This window comes from Anas acuta, chromosome 27 (genome assembly GCF_963932015.1).
Source record: "Anas acuta chromosome 27, bAnaAcu1.1, whole genome shotgun sequence".
NCBI classification, from domain to species: Eukaryota; Metazoa; Chordata; class Aves; order Anseriformes; family Anatidae; genus Anas; species Anas acuta.
Genome location: NC_089005.1, coordinates 5105557 through 5126931, shown reverse-complemented (window position 1 = coordinate 5126931; position 21375 = coordinate 5105557). Strand labels below are relative to the sequence as shown.

General features: G+C 44.7%; 1 protein-coding gene across 4 annotated transcripts in view; it reads left to right on the top strand.

Moving 5' to 3' along the window:
- The first annotated feature begins 2044 nt into the window (after positions 1–2044).
- GFPT1 (glutamine--fructose-6-phosphate transaminase 1) overlaps positions 2045–21375 on the top strand; it is a 43336-nt gene continuing 24005 nt past the window's right edge. For 2 of the 4 annotated variants that reach the window (XM_068662187.1, XM_068662186.1), the window contains exons 1-9: positions 2045–2192; positions 12608–12715; positions 13120–13227; positions 14818–14943; positions 15726–15784; positions 16946–17080; positions 17996–18057; positions 18799–18878; positions 19777–19830. In XM_068662187.1, the coding sequence (XP_068518288.1) occupies positions 2186–2192; positions 12608–12715; positions 13120–13227; positions 14818–14943; positions 15726–15784; positions 16946–17080; positions 17996–18057; positions 18799–18878; positions 19777–19830 (739 nt within the window). In that variant the 5' untranslated portion in view covers positions 2045–2185. Of the gene's footprint in view, positions 2193–4224; positions 4367–12607; positions 12716–13119; positions 13228–14817; positions 14944–15725; positions 15785–16945; positions 17081–17995; positions 18058–18798; positions 18879–19776; positions 19831–21375 lie in introns of those variants that run through there. The other 2 variants (XM_068662189.1, XM_068662188.1) reach the window with 2 other exon arrangements.

Here is a 21375-nt window from a genome sequence, read left to right as displayed (position 1 = left end):
AACTTCTATTTCAACTGACATTGAGGCTAAGGGAGGAGAGATGGTACTTCTTCCTGTCTGTGGCCCACACTGTTTATTTTAAAAGGTTTGTGTGTGAGAGATGGTTTGGGAAACTGTCTTCACATTTCTTCCTTTGGTACTAAGTTGCACATCTGCATTGGTATGAACTATTTTATGGTTTAAAGCCACGTTCAGCAAGACTCAGAATAACTTAAGTTACATAGGGGATAATTTTTTTATTTTTTTTTATGGGGAAAATATGAAATAGCCACTTCAAGAATAAACACACGGAGCTAGATTTCTCTCTGTGTAAAATTCTGAGAAATTTACACCAGGATTATTCGTACATACAGCCTTAGTCTGAAGTATTTTTATAGCATTGTCAAGTACTGCATAGATTTAAGTCAAAAGGTTCAGGGTTTGTTGTGCTGCAGATATGAGCTATGTATTTTTGGAGTGTTTCTGAGGCCTATCCATGCTTTTTCAGGTCTGGTGGATCCTTTGTTATAAGTAGGGTCATATCCTTCAGTTTCTCTTCACAATTCACATAATGCTGTACGTACATTTTAGATTTGCAGTGAATCTACGGAGAAATTCTGCCAGTGAAGTTGTGAAGCAGGACCTACTACAGGACAGCACAGAAACCCCTAACATAGCAATAAAGCAACAGACAAACCAGTGTCTCTAGTAGGTTAGTAACAAAGGTAGTTTGAATAGCGGATGAACCTGATGAGAGCAATATTTGTGTCAACATATGTTGTGTATATTTCAGTTGGTCATAGAGTGGGTTAGGAGTTCTTTCTCATCTAGTAAATGTGTGTCCGCTGTTGCAAGGTGTTCAGCTTCCTAACGAAAGAATCATCATGTAATCATTAAGGTTGGAAGAGACCTCCAAGATCATCTGGTCCAACCATCACACTACCACCAATGTCATCCACTAAATCATGTCCCTAAGCACCATGTCCAACCTTTCCTTGAACACCCCCAGGGATGGTAATGCCACCACTTCCCTGGGCAACATGTTCCAATGCCTGACTGCTCGCTGAGAAGAAACGTCTCCTCATTTTCAACCTGAACCTCCTCTGGTTCAACTTGAGGCCATTCCCTCTAGTCCTATCATGAGTTATCTGCAAAAGGAGCTTGACCCCCCAGCTCCCCACACCTTCCTTTCAGGTAGTTGTAAAGAGCAATAAGGTCTCCCGAGTCTCCTCATCACCAGACTAAATTATTCCCATTCACTCAGCCTCTCTGCATAGGGCTTGTGTTTCAGGCCCTTCACCAGCTTTGTAGCCCTTCTCTGGACACGCTCCAGGGTTTCCACGCATTGGAGCTTCCACACCCTGGAAGACGTGGAAGTGGGTTCGTGTGCAAGCACAACTGAGGAAAGATCAGAATTTTAGGTCAGCCCTCCTCCACCTTCACAATGGTCAAAGGGAAAATTGAGGGCTAAGCAGCTCGATTCCCAGTTACTGCCTGACGCGATCAAGTCATAGGAACTGTGTTGTTTCATCAGGTTATTACTGTAATGCCTTCGCTGCTGAACAAAAGCAGAGATGGCTGCGTGTGCTGGCTGCTCACGTTTAACATTTCTTATATTGGCGACCTCCTTCTGTTTGTTCTGCCAGGTTCTAGCAGAGGGGTCAAAAGCTCTCACAGTCCCGTTTAACGTACACTAACGCTTTTGTTTTCTCTCTAGTCTTTGTAAGGAAATCTTATTGTATTGACTTCTTCAGCGTCAAGATAAAGTGAGCATTTTTTTTCCTAAGGAGGGATTTTGCTACCATTTTCTATCCTCAGGCTTTTATTTTTTTTCCCAACAGAACCTGCCGGTGGCAGTTACACGGAGATGGTGTCACCGGGCTGCCCAGCTGTAGGACCGAGCCTCTCCCTGCCGGCAGTCACGCCCCTCGCTGGACCTTCTCGGGCCGCGGCTCCGGCTCCGGCTGCCACGTCCCGGGGGGCAGCGCCCCGCCTGCGGGCGGCGGCGGCAGCGGCTCCGGTCGCCACGTCCCGGGGGCCGGGCCGGGCTCTGGGCGGGGCGGGCGCGGGGCCCAATGGCGGGGCGGGCGGCGGGCCTGCGCCCTGGGCTCCCGCGGCGGCGGCGGGGGGGGAGGCCGGGCTGGGCCGGGCCGGGCGGGGCGGCTTCGGTTGGCAGAGGCAGCGCGGCCGGCGGCGGGGGAGCAGCATGTGCGGTAAGGGCGGCCGGCGGCGGCAGCGGGGAGAGCGGGGACAGCCGGCCCTGCCTGCAGCCCCCGAGCCGTGCACCGGGAAGGGGCCCCGGCCCCGTGGCGGCAAGGTGTCGCTGCGCCGTGCGGGCCTCCGGGGGAGGCGGTTCTCGGCCGGTTAGCCCGAAGGGACGTGGTTTTTTTTGTGTGTTTTTTTTTTTTTTTTTTTTTTTTTTTTTTTTTTTCGCGGAATCCCCGCCCGGTGCCGGCGGGGCGCACAAAGGGCCGGCGGCAGCACGGAGCCCGCCGTGCCCAGCCCCTGTCAGCGGGAGCGCGGCACGGGGAGAGGCGGCGGCTCCCGGTGGCAGCGCTCGGAGCCTGCTTCTGGCCGCGCCGCGGTGCCCGCTGCCGTCTGCGGGGGGGAAGGACGGCGCCTCGCCGTTTTGCTTGAGTCGGTGCAACTTCTGACGAGGGGGCTGTCGCGCTGGGCTCGCCCAGGCAGGTCAGCCGGCCGAGGCGGGGATGAGGAGCGTCCGTGGCGGGGGGCACGCCGGCTCTCCTCGGCCCACTCGTGCCAAACCCGCCCCTCTGATGGGCGAGAGCAGGAGCCAGCAGGGCTGGGGGCGTTCCGGGGGCCTCCTGACGCTCCTCTTTGCCCGTCCGGTAGAGTTGTTCCACCTTAACTTTTGGACGGAGAAACAACGTTTGTCCATCCTCTTCCTCTCCTCTTTTTATCACGTTGCCTTCGCGTTCTTCCACGAAAAGGGTCTTCTTTCAATGTTTCCGTCTTGGCTTTTTTCCCCTCTCTTTTTACATGTAAGTTTAGAATTGTTGCTTTGAGCAAGATTTTGTTTTATACGTTTGATGTGCAAGTTGCCATTTCTTTCATTGATTCTGTGAGCTTGAGCTGGGGTGAAATGCAATCACCTTCAAACTGTCAAGTCTGTGGGCTTGAAAAGACACTCAGAAATTCATACTCCAGCTTACATTTAACGCTATGTTAATTTGTGTTAGAAGTACAAAGTAGAGCGAAGCTAAGAATAGAAGGGATAATTATTATTATAAATAGTTGGCTGCGAGAATAGGCATAGTTTTTGTGCCTTGTGCTTGCCTTTTTGAGGTCCAACCTTCAAAACACGTACTGCTAACGTTCTGGTCTTCATCTTCGTAACTGTGATAAGCACTGAAAAATCTGTGGGTAGTTATTCAGTTGCACTCAAGATCTAACGTATTTCCCTTTATAACATCTTCCCCTTTTGATATAAGCAAGGTTGTTCTTAGATATTGAGCTGTATTATGAAACAGTCAGAAGAACAACAAGGATTATTGACTATGTTGTTGAGTTTTGTTCTGGGAGACAGAGATATATCCTGCAGTGAAAAATGAGAAGAGAGCGTTGACCAAGCATGTTTCTCTGAAGACTTATGGAACAAGAAAAAGTCTCAGAAGCCGAAGAGCTTCTCAATGCAGGAAGCGTGTGAAGATAGCTAAGGTTTTTGCAGGGAATGGGAGAAGAACTGTTTGGGGTCTGAGGGTGCTGCCACATGAGCTCTTGTGGATGGGAGCTCAGCCCCGCAGGCAGAGATGAAGGGGCACAGTCTCTGCTGCTGCCATTTGCAGCTCAGCTGGTGAGTACAAGATGAAGTTGTCTGGGCTCACGTGAAATGTTAATTGTGGTGGTGGCTTGGGCTTTCTTTTGAAGGGCAGCAGTACCCTCCAGCAAAGGAATAAGGCAATCAAATGGAGGCGATGCCTTCTCCATCTTGTAAATATAAACAGACAGAATGGCTGGGAGCTCCTCTGACTGTATACTGGCATCCTGATCTCTTAGCTGAAGTGACAAGTCGTCATCTTGAGGTAGAGGCCTCCTCCTGATTCCTCTTGCAGGTTGGCTGTAGGAACCCTCAGCGATGTTTATGGATGTCAGCATACACCCTACTTTATCTTACAGTGCTGTCCACAGGATGTACAGTCCACATTCAGATTTTTATCAGATTTGACTCAGATAGAATGTTAGTTACTGAGCTTAAAAGGAGAAAGTGAGAATGCAGCTATTGTTATCCTAGTCGTCCCTATGAGGGCTCAAGACTGGGGATACCAACACAATGTTTTCAGTGCACTGATGAACAACGTGATGTTCAGGTTTAGTGCCTGGGACCTTATGAAGTCCTGTGAACTGATGTGCTTGTACCACTTGACAGGTAAGTATCCTCAAAGTTTGCTTCTTTGGTATCTAAAATAAGCGACAGGTTTGGTGTGTACATGTGCTGTTCTCTGTTTTTGACAGTGTTGCAAGAGGATAGATTTTGTTCTTAGCATGTTTTACTTGTTTAAAGACTTAATGAGGTATAAATTGATTGTGCTTTGGTCTGAATGGGCTAAACCAGTTAAATGGCATCTTTGAAATAGTTTGGAAAACAGGTTTTTCAAGGTAGCCAGGCCTGATGGACTGTTCTGTAAATAAGTAAACCTATCCTCTGCCATGACTGCTTTAAAACAAACAACAAAAAGGGATTTAGGAATTTAGGTCCGGTGTTGTGATTACTGGAGATAAGAATGGGCTTAAGAAAGACTTGAGTTCCAAGCTTTAGGGTTGCAGGCACATCGATGAGAATTGCCCTCCCACACTCCACAATACTGTTCGTACGCCTAGGTCCATGTCTTGCTGTGAAGCACAGAGCGGTGGCTCTTGCCCAGCATGTCTCCTTAGGGTTGGTGCTCTGGTTGTTCGCTCTAGGTGGGAGAAATCCCTCTTTTCTTATTTGAAGAAAGAGCTGTGTGCGCAGGTGGCAAAAGTATCCAGTGGACAAATACAGTTCTTCATCCAGTGGATTTTTTTTCTGCTTTGCTTTTTTTTTCCAGCACAGGCTTGGTGAATTGAACATAAAGTCTCCCATACACAGCTAGCAAACATGGTAACATAGTCTGCTTGTTTCTGACAAGTTGTGTGGAGTTAGCATTTTTCTCCCATGCGGCAGCTGGCACGGCGTTCCCCTCACCAACACACCGGGCAGCAAATAACAGGAGCTTGCTCCAGCAGGCTTTGAGCATCGTCTTAGGGAACGCAGAAAGTGAGAGGGCCAAAAGCCATGTGGTTCTGGTATTCCGTTCTGTGCTGCTCGTGTATCTGTGTTAGTAGTTGTTAGGGCTTTGTTTCTCCCCTACTATAATTTGAAGAAAGATTTTTTTTTTTCCTTCCCTTCTCCCAGTCTGTCACGCACATTATGCATGTGATATTTAGCAACCTGCATCTAATTTGTTGAAGACCAGAGGCCTGATAATCATAACCAGGACAAAGGATTCTTCAGAATTGCCAAGTGGTTGTACTGATAATATCATCTATTGAAATTATTTTAACAGTATACAGTACGGTATAAAGGTATTTGTAAATCTGACAGTAAATCTAGCCTGAAGGCTTTTCTGCTCTCCTAAGGGATTGAGAAAAGGATTAGGAGAAGCTATTCCTGAGTAACTTCATGTATTCAAGATGCTGGAGAAGATAATTTATTCTTACCTGGAAGTGGTGATTCATTTCATTTTCCTGTGTGCTTACCATGAAATAAAGGAACCTGAAAACCAGAAAGGTCACAAGAAAATAATGTTCTCAGGAAGAGTTGTTTAGTAACTGTCAACAATAGAAATAAGGAGTTTGAGAAAAACTGTCAACTGTTTTTAGGGAAATCATAGAATGGTTTGGTTTGGAAGGGATCATCTAGTTCCAATCCCCCACCCAGTCTCACCTTCAATCTTTATGTAGCTGTCACTGAGAATGCTTAATTTTAGTGTTTGATTATTAAAAATTGGATCTTAGAGAGAGGTGAATTCCACAAGCACCTGAATACCTGTTCTGCTGGGGTAAGATGTTAAAGCACATCCATAAGAGACAATGTTTTATGTTCAAAACTATGTTGTTAAACATATTTCACTTGAGAAGTACACATGGGACTTCTCGCTACGGCAGGTCTTATTGTGAACAAGTCTTTTCAGTCCCTATGTGTGAAGTCCCGTGTCAAGTTACTAGTTGAAATGTTTTATTCTGTTGTAAAGTGTGACTGCTCTTCTAATCCTGAAGTATATTAATGTCAAGACTTGAGGTATATTAGTGTATTCCAGACAAAGCTGTTGTGTTTCTTGAGCCTATCAGTTACACATTTCTGTAGGATGTTTGCTGCTATTCTTCTAGCTGGGAATCCACGATTACTTGTATATACAGTTCTAGGCTAGAACGAAGTTCACAGGGGGGCTTGGGAGGTTCACATGACGTGTATTTCTCCTTAAATAATGGCAACTCAAGGCTTGTCAAAGTAGTGCAATTAAATGTCATTCATATTGCTTGATTTTCTGTAACACTTCCTCCTTCTGGCTTGTTCCAGAGCCCGAGTTAGAGTGCAGGTGTGGCATTGTCACTGAAAAGTAGTTATGTTGATTTGGGGCTAAATATGTAAGTTGAGCTGGAAGTGAAACTCCCATTTTCGGGTCTGCTAGAGACCTGAAATTATGGTGGGCTGATTTCAGGAGGTTCTGCTTGGGATTCCCAAATTCGTCATGTTCAGCGCCTGGGATGTAGGCTGGCAAGGGGGGTGAGGCTGATGGTGGGACCGTGATGGAAATTTGCTGGATTTGCACTGCACTGCAATTTCATCAAAACCAGCATGTTTCTATTGGCTGCTGTAACTTAAATGAATTGTCACTTCGACAGAAAAATTGGCCCTTTGTGACAGAGTGCTCTGCACGGAAGCCTTCAAGCAGCTATAAAGATCTGTGCGTTCTTATCTTTTCATCTTTTGAGTCGTGTGTTGATTTGAATATAAGCACGAAGAGGGAGAGAGCAAAGATTTAATAAGGCATGATTTGGGGGAAAACATCCCTGTACTGCATGGCGAGGAATGTCTTTTATTGTCTATAAAGCACAAGGTAGGGTTGCTCTGTGCCGTCCTGCATCTGCCACGTCCCACCTCGGAGCAGGCTGCATTTTGTAGCTGGATAAAGTCATCTTTGTTCAGCTTGCATGTAAAAAGAGGTTCTTTTCTGAGTGGCCAGCGCTTTGCGTCATGCTGGGACATCAGCATCACCGGAGCGCCCTTTGGCTCACACAGATGTGATCGACAGCTTGGGGTGCAACTCAGGAGCAAAGCCTTGTCTGCAGAACACCTCTTGCTGGCTGCCAAGAAAAGTGGATGTTTTTCAAGAGTACTCTTAAACCAGTGGAGCATAGCAAGCATTTAATGCCTTGGGTCTTACTTCTCATCTGTCAAAGGCAGTGGAATTGTGTTTAAAAATTGAAGTGATTTCAAGATCTGATGGCTCATATTCCTGAATAATCCAATATTAAGGGTAGAGCCAGTAAAAATGCTGTTCTTAAAATGTAGATTTTTGAAGCTTTCTCCAGCTAGTTAGGAGGACTGAGGATTATCTCATTGTGGGATGTTTGAGAAGGTGAAAATGAAATGCATTTGAAAATATTTCCGGTATAGGAAACTGTTATTTATGCATAATTCATCATGTCGTAAATGGGTGATAAGTCTTCAAATGTTTCGTTTTAACTTGCTGATTAGTCAGTCTTGCATTTATTTTCACTTGCCTTATTGTCCATTTTTTTACATAAGTAATATACCATTTTCGGTATTATTCTGTTTATTGTAGTCCTTTTTTTTTTTTTAATGTTTTCTATGAGTTTTAAACCCACTTATCTTACTTGCCTTCTCATTTGTAAAATGTGTTGCTCACTGGTGAATTCTTAGAACTTTATTTTTGTAGTAGCGTGCCCATTATCACTCCAGCTATTTTCATGTCAAGATCTAAAAAATAAACTGAATCAAAACAGCATCTTCCAATGTTTGCATGGTCTTTTTTGAAAAACGTTTGCATGTTTTACAGCATTAATACTGTATTTATAGTTGGTCTTTGTTTTCTGATAAGATCACTTTTTCCTTTTTTTGTGACGTTCTTAGTCTTAGATTCAGACTGTCTTCATAGTGCTTACTAATAATCTGAATACAATTGTGCTGTAATTAATAGATTTTTCAATGCTTGAGACAAATCGTGCTGTAATTAATAGATTTTTCAATGCTTGAGACAAATGCCAAGTTGGCTCCTTTCTAGATAGATGTTTTGTTTGTTTACAGTACAAGCACAAATAAGCAGTGCTGTTTTTCGGTCTCATTTCAGGTGACCCATTCCTGCCTGGAGGAAATAAGATTTATTCTCTGTGGCCTTTCAGTACAGGGCAGTTTGGTGTACGCTGCTAGCAGTTGTGACCTGTGACAAGGACCCAAGTCCATTTAATTTTCTTTTTCAGTTCAGGTGTGACTGAACTGGTTAAAATGTGCAGAGATAATAACATTTCAAGTCACCGACCGATTTGGATTCAGATTTAACAAAGATGTCCAAAGGCAGCCATTGGTAGAGGGAAATGGTTCTGGTTTAAAGGCACTTTTTTTTTTTTTTTGGTTCAGGATAACTTGGAACCTGCCAGAAGCAGGATGGAGGCTAAAATGATCAACTCACATTCACAAAAATGTTTTATGAAAGGAAAGCAGTTTTCTGTGTAATAATCATGCCCCTCTATTGAGTTAGACTTTTGTGTGTGTGTGTGTGTGGCAGATTTCTGAACCCAAAGAACAATGGTTTCCATAAAGCTAGTCATTTTCAGTTTATAAAGCAGAATCGTGTGTGTCTTTTCCTTTTTCTGTTTCCTTTGTGTTTTTTTTTTTTTTTTTTTTCCTGAACCTTCCTCTGTGCAGCCTCAGGTGAAAACCACAGAGCATTTGTCTTGCACATGCAGTAGTCAGTAAGGACTGAGGTCATGCAGAGCTCTGTAGTACATCTTGTGGGCAGGGAGAGGGATCGTGGCTTGGTGATCCAGCTTGGGAGCCACACGCCGTGGTTCTGACTCGGGCTGGTCTTCTGCCCAGTGCTGGCTGGGGGTTCACCAGCAATCCCTGGGCGCTGTGAGCTCAGAATGATGTTTGAACTTGAGAACGAAGTGTTCCTGCCTCAAAACTAGCAGCAAACCAAAAAGCAGATTTTGTTTTCCTGGCCGTGCAGGGGCACCAAGGGTCTGTGTGGAAAGTGCCATGGGACATGGTCTCCAGTGGGGCTGTGAGGAGGTCTCTTGTGTTTCTTTGGTGTCTCCTCAACCCTGGGGCTGCACCTATCAGTTACAGATGTGTTGATCAGGTACCGAGGAGGTGTGCTCTGAGCTTTCCGTAGGGCTGGTGCCATTGGAGTGACCATGTTGGGCACCCCGCTGTGCTCCATTAGAAAACACTTGCAAGCACAATGCAGTGTCATCGCCTGAAAGCAAGCCGAGCTTTCTGTGGCTGTGTGCATGATATTTTGTTGGCACAGAGGAGGACTCTGTCCTTGTCGGCTGTTTGTCAGAGAGGCTTGGGACTGCTGACGGGCAGCCAGGTTGGATGCAAGATGGCTGGGCGGCTGCTGTGACCACTGAAGTTAAGCTTGCTGTCCTGTTCCCCTACACTTCCCCGTCCTCTTTTCTTCTCCCTTCTTGGGTAGGCCTACATATATCATGCCTTCTGCACGTGGTTTCTCCTCACAATTTCCAGCAGTGCCTTTACCAGGCAGCCTGTCCCGTGCCTGCCTGTGAGTCACAGCAGGCCGCCCTCAGTGAGGCTGCTGTGCCTCTCATCCCGCTGCTGTCCGCAGGGCTTCAGGGGCGGCCTCGCCGTCACCACATCTGAGCACCTCAGCACTAGTCATCACCCCCCGTTCACTGGACAGAGCACGTCCCACTCGACAGGACATGTGGTGGTGGGAGCAGGGAGCTGCAGCAGGAGAGCAGCACTTGGAGGGCGCCTGGAGAGCTGCTGGTGGGCTCCAAGAGCGCAGGGAGCTGCCTGGAGGTGACATCTGGAAGACTCAGGGATTTGGATGGGGGTGGGACCATTGGCTTGTGCTTCCAGGGTATGTATAACAAGGGACAGGAGTCAGCTCTGAAACTGTTTAGTTAATTGGGAAAAGTGTACGCAGCTTTCATATTTCCATAATGGCACATGCTGGTTGTAATTACTCCTTCTGAGGTAGCTTTACTTATGGTAGGTGGTATGGGTGTAAAGGGGTATGTCAGGCATCGCTGGGTCCTGATATGCTTTTTTAAATTTGTCTTGGGGGTCTCTTTGGGAGGTTTCAGGCAAATACAGACAGAGGGGCTTTTCCAGCCACTGCCTACTAATAAAGCAGTCTGCTTTGTACTCTCTGTAAGACCTGGAAGTCACTTACAGGATTTTAGGTGTCCGGGATAGAGCTGAAATGTGCAGTCCCTCAGCCTGGGTGACAGCTATTTGGAAGCAGTTCACTTGTGAACAGGGAGGTTGCTGTTTGTCTGAAGAATGTAGTTTTTAGAAACAGAGTGAACTAAGTATCTCAATTTGGAAAACTTTTTTTTTTTTTCCACAAGGGTGGAGAATGAAGGTTTGTAGGATGAGAGCAGAGGAAGTTTTTGAAATACAGCAGGGGTTCTTAACTGCTGGTTAATAAACCAGCGACGTAAAATAAATATATAAATATATAATTATTAGTATTATTATATGAATATTTAAATATAAATAGCTACAAACTCAACAGTTTTATTGCAAATTATGAGGTTTGTGGAGGAGGGCCTCACTCTGTCCGTGTCATTACTAGAACCAACATTCAAGTTGAACATCAAGAGGTGGCAGCAGCAGGTCTGTGTGCTTTGTTGGGTTGTGCTGCTGGGAGCAATGGGAGAGAAATTGCAGTTTTTATAAGCCTGGTCCTAATAGTCTTACAAGTGGTTATTGGAAAAGGCTTTGGCTTTTGGGGGAAATGAGAGTAGGAGCAAAAGAAACCAAGTAAAAAGCTTTTTTTATTTTTGTCTTAATATGAGTAAACGGTTTAAGAAAGAGGAATGGTAGAATGTGCATCTCTTTTTTTTTTTTTTTTCTAGTAGAAAGGAGGAAAATAAGTGAGATGTGGCACGCTCCTCTTGTGGCAGCACTGCAGGGAGATGAAACTTCTCAAGCTGGTTGGGAGAGGTGTTCCCAGAGTGGGTGGGTGGTTGAAGCTCATGGCAAACCTATCCTGAGACTTGAAGCCAAGCCCTTGTAAAAGGGAGAAGGAACCAGGGAGGATCAGAACTGCAGGCAGCCATGATACAAGTACTCTGCTAAGGCTTGAAAAAGGCCTTCTAAATTTTTCAATGCTTTGCTATGTGGTGTTTGGCACAACACATCAACCGAATAGCCCATGTTTCTCCTTACAAAATAAATTAAGACATTAGAAAGCTTTGAATTATTTAGTTTAATTCTAAATCATGAAGAGTTTAAGAATGCAATTTTTCAAACATTCTTTAAAGTAAAGTATTTGTGTAAGCATAAAGATACCTGGTTCAGGAGCCATCCTGGGAGTAGTCGTCCGTGCAAAAGTCTGGGAGCTATGAGGCAGGCTATATGGCTGCACTGTCAGGAAGTCAAAGAATTGGGATGCCTTTAAGAAGGGCTTTTTGTGTGGGTGGCTGAGTGGCTGAACTCTGTTCTCCTCAAGAGTGTTTTTATAATGTTTCTCTAATTACAATCCTTGTGTTACCAGTCACGTACATATGTAGCTGTTTGTGTAAAACCTCCTGTGCTTTTATTCCATGCAGATGTTTTTCTCCCTTAAAATGTTGAACTGGGGAGAATGACAGTTTTCCAGTACAGGTACTTCTAGCAACGAGTAAATGTCTTCTCATGCTTTTGCTCCATGATGGCACCAAAGGGAATCTTTCTGAAATAGAGCCGTAGTTGGTACTAGAGATCTAGGAATTTGTGTTTCCCCATCACCACAACGTGTTTGTGTGCCAGCTGCTTAAAAATAGAAGCAATGATTTATCTGCCTTTGCAACCCACAGGAAAAAATAGCTCAATTAGTTTGAGGGTGTTGGTTTGCATGAATTAAATGAGTTTTTCTTAGTGAGTCTGTGGGAGGAACTTAGTAAGAGAAAGATATTCAAGAAAGAATAACTCTTGAAGATGCTTCTTAAGCATGCAAAGTCCAGTTTTAGTGAACCTTAAATTCTTCATCTGGAGTCATGAGTTTCCTGTCCACTGTGTTGTCTCCTGGCAGGTCATTCTGTCATCCAGGTCCAGCTCACCTGGGGAGTCTCTCCCATCACACCCAGGCTTGTCCTGTGTGTTTTCAGCCTCCTGAGGAGGATGTTATAACCTGATCCAGGAACTAGGTGATCTTTAGGGTCCCTTCCAACCCGAGCCTTTCAGTGTTTTTTGTGGTTAGTTTTGGTCCGAAATGTCAGTGACATCTCCACTGGACCTCAGCTGTGAATTCTGCAGGGATTCTCAGTGTGAAAGCCTGTTTGAGTTTGATGGGATTTTTAATGGGTTGTGTGTACCACATAGATAGCACCTACAGTTCCCTCTGCTGTGACTTTATTGTAAATTATGCTCTTTTTTTTCCCCATACAGGCATCTTTGCTTACCTGAACTACCATGTTCCCCGGACAAGACGGGAGATCCTGGAGACCCTTATTAAAGGGCTCCAGCGGCTGGAGTACAGAGGCTACGATTCTGCAGGTAGCTATCTTCAAGCATCTGTGGCTCTTGGATTTTGGCTAAATGATTCTTGTGGTACATGAATGTGGTTTATGAATGTTTTCTACCGGCTTCTGCTTTTGAAGCAAGCTGAAACACAAATTGGATGTCTGTGATCATGTGGTTAGAGGTTTGGATTAACTTTCAACATACAGACTTCCATAAATGTTCTTGATGCCCATTATTGAGGATTTGAAAATACCTAAAAGAAGACAAAGTAAAAATTTACTTCTAATATCCTGGGTTTGTTGTCTTTATTTGGAGGGTCAGCTGGGGAGAGGAAGGACATCATAAAGGAAAAAAAAAAAGCAGTATTTGTTTACATAAAATATTGTAACATGCATTCTGCATTTCAGTCTTTCTTCATATTCTGTGGTGATGCTTAGGTGTGGGAATCGATGGCGGAAATGACAAAGACTGGGAAGCTAATGCGTGCAAAATCCATCTTATCAAACAGAAGGGGAAAGTGAAGGCTCTGGATGAAGAGGTGCACAGTATGTATTACCTTTTCATTCTTTGCTTGCTCTCCTTCCTTGAAATGTCCTCTCATTTCATGTGCATTTTGAATGTTATCTGTTTTACCCAGAAACACTATGTCCAAATAACTTCTGTATAGAATGCCAGAGATGTAGACACTCATGCATGTGATGGAAAGTGATCCTAGGGATGTTGTCATGATGTTGCAAGAAACAAAAAAAGCAAGAAAAAGGAATTGCATCCTATTAATGTAAAATAGACCTGAAATATGTTTTAAAAAGACTGAAAAAACAAACCTTCTTTAAACTGGGGAAATAGAAACTACTTGGACATAATTATCAGAGACCTAGAGCTTGGCCAAAAAAAAACAAAAATATGCTAATAAATTCACTACTCGAATTTTAAATTTCTGTATGTATTACTTGTCCCTACTAAAGCTGTCGATCTCTGTAGCTGTGGACTAAGTGAGTGGCTACGAGTAAGCACAGATGTATGCGTATAACTGCCAAATTGATGAGAAAGCACAGAATGAGGTGTTGTCTGTTTCTGCCTTCTTATATTCCCTTTGATTTAAATGTTGGTTTTGTTAAATATGTGCAGCTCACAAAGAAACACAAAGTTGTTGGGTAGAGTACAGACAAGCTGTGTGTGGATGGGAAGATGCTTTTCTAGGGAGGTGAAATTACTCTAGTTTGCATATAAGAGCTGCTTTTAACCTAAGAGTGTTATAAACCTAAGTTGTGCTGTTATTCGAGTTAACTTGGAGAAATCATTATAAAGCAAGCTGTTTGCATAACTTAAAATTAGCAAGGGTTTAAAAAAAAGTTGACCTCATGGCAGAGTGCTGTTTATCCAAAATAAGGTGGGTAGATCTAATCATAGCGTAGAGAAAACCAGGAACAGAAAAAGCTAGACAAGATGATCCATGCATTACAGAAATATAAGGTATGCAAAGTATTTCTGAAGAAATGTGTGTCTGCTCAAGAAAACTGCTGGATATACATAGTTTAAAGTGGTTGTGAAGACATTTTCAGAACAGAAGGACACTTTTTTTCCAAAGAAATACTGATGGTATGCTTTCTAGTGACAAGAGGTAGTGATGAATATTTTAGCCATAGTGGTATGTAGCCATGAAACAAGCTGGTTTAGTCACAGTTTGATGCCAGGGAGATGACAGGATGGCAAGCTGCACCCAAGAGAGGAAAAATCAGGGTGGATTCTTTCTTAAAAGTTTTATTTTGGTGGGGTGAGGAATGCAGGAAGGTTGCTTGTGTGCATTCACATTTGGAATCCTCTTGCAGGGACAGCCAGGGTGCTGTGGGAAGGAAAGGCTCAGGGCAGTGGCATGAGGGATGTCCTCCCTCCTGCTTGTTTAGGCTTCCTGAGTGGGAATGAAGCTGTGTATTTTAGCTGTAAACATCCTTAAACATAGGTGAATCTGAAATTTTAGTGCTTTGGAGCAGGGGGTCGTTGCTGTGGTAGCTTCATGCACTCAGTGTTCTGTTAGGTTTGCTGATGGTGGGTCCAGGAGGTGGGATGAGATTCTTGTGTTGTCTTTGGGGTAGAGACAGCTCTCCATATTAAACTTCTCCCACTTCTGCCTGCAGAACAACAGTACATGGATCTTGACGTCGAGTTTGATGTACACCTTGGAATTGCGCATACCCGTTGGGCTACCCATGGTGAGCCCAGTCCTGTCAACAGCCACCCACAGCGCTCGGATAAAAACAATGGTAGGAATGTTTGCTAGAGAAAACGTGTGGTCCTGAGCAAGTCTTGGAGTATATGGAAATATGTGTGGCTTTCTGGGACAGCTGGTGTGTTGCAGGAAGGGGTGGTTGGACTCAGGACAGGTGGCTTATTGCAAGTTGTGATGCTGAGCCCAGTTACCAGGAAGCTGGAGGGGTTTGGCATTGATCTCAGACTATGGGGGATGTTCTCATGGAGTGTTTGCAGCCCTGAATCATCTCATGAAGGGCTAGGGTTAGTGTCCCAAAGGTTTGGTGGGTGCACAGCCACAGTGCTAAGAGGAGATGAAACAGAATGAAATTGGATGGTAGGGATCTACCCAGCTGTTCTTTGTGGTTTGTTTTTTTTTTGTATTTCTATTGTATTTATTTATATTTTTCTCATCACCACTGTACAGAAATGTTTTGGTTGGTGTTTTTGGTGTGGTGCCCTAGCAAGCTGGCAGGGGGAGTATAGCATTCACTTGTTTCTAGCTTGCTGGAAACAGGCAATTGTTTAAGAACTTCCACAAGCTTTACAAGATCTCATCAGTCCTAGTCCCACCCAGGTCATTAATATGTATCTTCTGCTATTACCAACCAAGCAGAATGGGGCAGAGCAAGGAGATCACGCTGGGAAATTAAACTTTTTATTCTGCCAAGTGCACTATAAGGTTTTGTGGTCCCTGCTGTCTGTTGGGTATTGCGCTGCTGTGGGCATGGGCTGTCACTGACTGTAAGGCTGAGGATGCTGTGCGGAGCTGAGCAGGGCCTTCTTCTGTCTCCAGAGTTCATTGTCATCCACAACGGCATCATCACCAACTACAAAGACCTGCAGAAATTCCTGGTGAGTAGGACCCCAGTGTGGATGGGAGAGAGCCACCCCTGCACACCTTGTCACCTTCCTTGCTGCCCTGTGTTCACGCTCTCTGCTCCTTCTCTCCCTCTCACACTCTTGCACTGACAAGCAAAGTCATTCCACCACTGTCCACACTGTCACGCTCCTGCATTAATGCTCTTACACTAGCTCCCTCACTTCCCAACTCCTACTCACTCCCCACCTGTCCATGTGCTCTCACTCCCCAACTTATTCCCAGACTTGTATTCTTGCACTTGTACTCTCTCCCCCACTCATGCTCTCTTCTACTGCCTCCCCTCCTCACACCCTTGCTCCCCCAGTCAATCCTCCATTCACTTTCTTGCACTCACTTCCTACTTACCTTCCAACTCATATCTTGTGCTCCTCCACGCACTGCCTCCCGAAGTGCACTTGCGCACACTCATTCTGCATTCATACTCACTCACTCCTGTTCTCACACTCTTCCACTTGCGCTTACTCTCCCACTCATGTTCCCCACAGTCACCCTTGCACCCACACTCACATGTACACCCACTCACTCTTCCACTTGCACTATTGCTCTTCCCCACTTGCACCCGCTGTACTCACTCACACTCATACTTGTTCCTCACCTGCACTCCTGTGCCCATTCACATTTACTCTTGCACCTCCACTATGTTTTTATCCCCCCACTTGCTTTCTGGCACACGCTTACCCAAATGCTTGTGCTTTCTTTTGCACGTGTAAATAATGTCAGGTGGACTCAGCCTCATGCTGACTCTTGTGCTCTGCCTCTTGCACTCACCCCTCCCCCCCCACCTCATGCCCCCATTTGCACCCCTCCACTCACTCTCCTACTCGTGCTAATAGAGTGGAAGGAAAGGCATGGTGGAAAGAACGCAGAGGAAAAGGAGACAGGAGAACGGGAGGGAAGGGAAAGAGTTATGGGTGGAAGGGGAAAAAAGGAAAGGTGGAAGGGGACAAAAGGGAAGGAGGTAAAAAAAAAAAAAAGCAGGAGAAGCAAGAAAGAAAGGAAGCAAGAAGGCAAGCAGAAAAGGAGGAGGGAATACAGGAACAAAGGAAGGAAAGGAGAAAGTGTGGGAAGGAAAAGGAGGGCTGGAGAGGAAGGCAGGCAGAAAGCTGGTTACCAAACGTGTGCTGTGGCTGCAGGAGAGCAAGGGCTACGACTTCGAGTCGGAGACAGACACGGAGTGCATCGCCAAGCTGGTGAAGTACATGTATGACAACCGCGACAGTGACGACGTCAGCTTCACTACCCTGGTGGAAAGGGTCATCCAGCAGCTGGTAATGCCCGGGGCAGGGGGCAGGGTGGGGACACAGGGACAGACACATGCATCACTAGGACAAACATGGGGATGTTGTGCAGGGAACTGCTGTTTAGGGCAGTGCTGAACCTGTGTCTGACGTTCCCAGGGACGTTCTGTTGCACATGATAACGGGGTGTTTCATTTCCTACCTTGTATAATTACAATCAGACATCCATTCATTCTTATTTAACATTAGACATTTATTTTTCAAACGAATATTGAATAAATTTGGGGGTTCAGCAGTATCTAGTTCCTTGAGTGCTTTGAGCAGGAGCACATGGAAGGCAGGGGACAGGGTTGGATCAAGTCTGCTTGAATTCTTCTCTGGAACCTCCATCTGGAAGAGATGCTGACCCCTTGTGGGGACTTCTCCGCACAGCACATGGCTTCCACGTGTCACTTCTTGCTGAGCTATTCGGGATCCGGACGCATAGCAATTTGCCTCTCTTCTCAGAGGGGATTGTTCAGGAGATGGGTTTTTGCACTGATTTCCCTGACAGAATCTGCGGTAGCTGTAGACCAAGAACAAACGTGGCTGGCAGGTTGTGGTGGTTCACCGGTGCGCTTGGTGGCACTATACCTTAGCCAATACCCCAGAGTTGGCACTTTTTATCAGGCTTTAGCCCTCTGAGTTAAGGAGAGCACTTGTAGGGGCTGCCTTTCAGGTGAGAACTCAGCAAGTGGGCAGCTTCTGCCCTGGGGATCCTGCCCTGGGGATGGGGTACCCTTCTGAAAGAAGCACTTGGAGGTTCTGAAGGGGTCTGTGAAGCCTTCTGCTCAGTATCTCTTACTTGTTCACAGAAACATGGGTACACCTTATGTGTTGGGATTTCTGAAATGATGACCTGGTCTCAAAGGACAGGATAAGCAGTTTGCATTTCTCTCATTCCAGGAAGGTGCTTTTGCCCTTGTGTTCAAAAGTGTTCATTATCCTGGTCAAGCAGTTGGTACCAGGTAAGTATTTGTACAGAAAAGCACGTATTTGGTGTACCCTCTAGGTAGCTTTTTTTCACCCTTTTTCTTTTTTTTTTTTTCTTTTTTCCTTTTCCCTTTTTTCTACCATTTTTGTATTTTTACCAATCTGGAAGATAGTAGAGGTTGTTCTTGTTATACTATATACTCTAGGGTGAGGTTGGCTCTTGTTCATTTCCTTTCTCTTCTTCCCCATTTACGATAACAATTAAAAAAGTAGAATAGTTCAGTCAAAAGGGTGCACCCTGTATTTTAAAGATTTCTTAGTGACGACCTGCATCATAACTGGTCTGGAACAGGTCAGCTCTGAGCTTAGGAGGAGACAGTGTTTTCTGTAGATTTGTATTGCAAGAGCTGAGAAAGAAGATGCCTTCATCTTTTCCTTTGTGTTTGCAATAGTGACAGCATGTGGACAAGTACCCCGTTTGACTTGCAGCTGGGCCTGCCTGGTGTTCAGGTTTTCTACTCTACTTTTAAACATGAGGATCAGTCAGGTTGATTTAACCATATGTGTTAACCTAACAACTGATTTTGAATTTACATGCCAATAACTGTTTGTAGATGCATAGTGAGCAACAGTCTAGGTAGTCCTGAATCAGGTGTCATGGGATTTCAGTTACTCTTGCAGAGTTCATGCTGAATTTGGGATGTTCATTTGTTGTTCAGTTCAGGGAGATGAATCTTTGGGTGCTGAGGCTTGTAACCTGATGTCTTCTCTTGCAGGAGAGGGAGCCCCCTGCTAATAGGAGTGCGCAGTGAGCACAAGCTCTCCACTGACCACATCCCTATTTTGTACAGGACGGGTAAGCGTGAGCCCTGCCAGCCCAATCACTCCCACACCAGTGGGGTTAATTGCAAACATTGGGGTTTCACAAACAGCTGCATGCTTTGAAATATGTGTTATGTTTATACTTACTGTTGTAAATTAAACCATTACAAAAAGGAGGTGGTTTTTGTTTAGTTGTTTTTCATGTTTTTAACCATATGCTTTACCACCATGTACCTCAAGCTAGTTTGTTGAGGGATATGCAACCTACTGTTTTTGCTCCCTGATGTCTGCCTATTTAAGACCAGAACTCACCTCTAGTTTTAGAATCAAAGCTTTAATGTCTGGTGGTTGCAAGGAAAAAGTATATTAGAACAGTATTGTTAAACTTAGATACTTAAATTCATAATATGTGCGTGGCATGCAGTCATTCAGGGAATTGTTTGCTTTTATGAACAAAAATGTGTGCTTTGCAAGCACTATAACAAATTAAAATTTATTGTCCTCTTTTCAATTTTAAAAAGTATAATGCTTTTACCTTATGCATGGTGATCTGTGTTTTCTGTCCATTTCTCTCATGCATTTGTCTTATGACCATAGACATGTAGTTGCACTTTGAGTGTGAAAAGTTAAGAATTATCCTGTAATTTACCATTTTTGAAGGAGTCTGAACCTATTCATTTACTGGGCAGTGGAGTAGTTATATGAACACTGCAATGATCAAAGGGACTTAGTGTGGCAGCGTGTTTGACTGCTTCTTGGTGTTGCTAATAACCTTGCTACAATGTAATGTGAAGAACCAGTCCCAGTAAACTGTGTCTGTGTTTACTCTTGGGTGATGCCAGATAACTAACAGTGATTCTCAATGTATGTATGTAACACTTTTTTTTTTCCCACTGATGATCTGACTTTTTTTTTCCCAATTGCACTTTCAGCTGTACAGTCTATGGATCATTCTTTTGATGGAATATCCATAAAAACGGAGGAAGGTGCCTACCAGAGAAAATCAATAATAGTTGAAATTTCAGACAAATCCTCCAGTTCATTAGGAAAGGAATCAAAAATGAAACAAATTGCATTGTCTTTTTAATATGTGGTTATTGCTTTCCATATAGTATACTGAAACAAAGGGGTTAGCTAGAATTCCTTCTTGATCCGGAACACCATGAGCAACACACAGAAAATCCACTGATCCTATTTCAAGTACTGTGACATAATGCTCCACACACAAAATTGATGATTTAGTGCAGGTTGTGGTCTGTGCTCTATGCAGCTTTGATTACAGAAGGAAACAGTAAGTTACTTTTTTTTTTTTTTTCAGAGAAGAAGAAAAAGGGGGTGGGGATCAGTAGAGTGAAACCGTGTTAGGAAAAAGATTATTTAGGAGACCACCAGTAATCTTACTGCTAGCATTTCCAGAATTCCTTTTGGAGTTCAGGTTGTCGAAGTGCTGAGACTGCAATTAACTTCCCTTTGCTAGGCAAAAAAAAAGGCAAACCATTTTTAATCTCACATTAAGTACTTATTTCATAGAATCATTAAGGTTGGAAGAGACCTCCAAGATCATCTGGTCTAACCATCACCCTACAACCAATGTCACCCACTAAACCATGTCCCTAAGCACCAGGTCCATCCTTTCCTTGAACACCCCCAGGGACAGTGATTCCACCACTTCTCTGGGCAACCCGTTCCAATGCCTGACTGCTCTTTCTGAGAAGAAATGTCTCCTTGTTTCCAACCTGAACCTTCCCTGCTACAACTTAAGGCCATTCCCTCTAGCCCTAGTTCTCTGCAAGAAGAGTCTGACCCCCAGCTCCCCACAGCTTCCTTTCAAGTAGTTGTTAGAGAGCAATAAGGTCTCCCCTGAGCCCCCTCTTCTGCAAACTAAACCCCCCAGTTCCCTCAGCCACTCCTCACAGGACTTGTTCCGGACCCTTCACCAGCTTTGTAATCCTTCTCTGAACATGCTCCAGGGCCTCGATGTCCTTGCAGTGAGGGGCCCAAAACTGAACATAGCACTCAAGGTGTGGCCTCACCAGATCAGAGTACAGGGGGACAGTCACCTCCCTGGTCCTGCTGGCTACACTATTCCTGATGCTGTTGGCCTTCTTGGCCACCTGGGCACACTGCTGGCTCATGTTAAGGTGAGCATCGACTGACACCCCCAGTTCCTTTTCCTCTACACAGCTTCCAGCCACTCTGCCCCAATCCTGTAGCGCTGCTTGGGGTGGTTGTGGCCAAAGTGCAGGACCTGGCACTTAGCCATGTTGAACCTCATCCCATTGGCTTCTGCCCGTCAATCCAACCTGTCCAGGTCTCTCTGCAGGGCCTTCTTGCTGTGTGGCAGGTTGATACTTCCCCCCGCTTTGGTGTCATTTAAGGACTTAGTTCATCAGATCACATATGAAGGTTAACTTTTATCTGAAACTGTAGAAAGCTTTTATATAAGAGGAAAAGAGCTGTTTCTTAGCTCTTGTAAATAAATGCAATTCCAGCACCACCAGACTTACCTTGTTTCATCACTTAGTGGATGA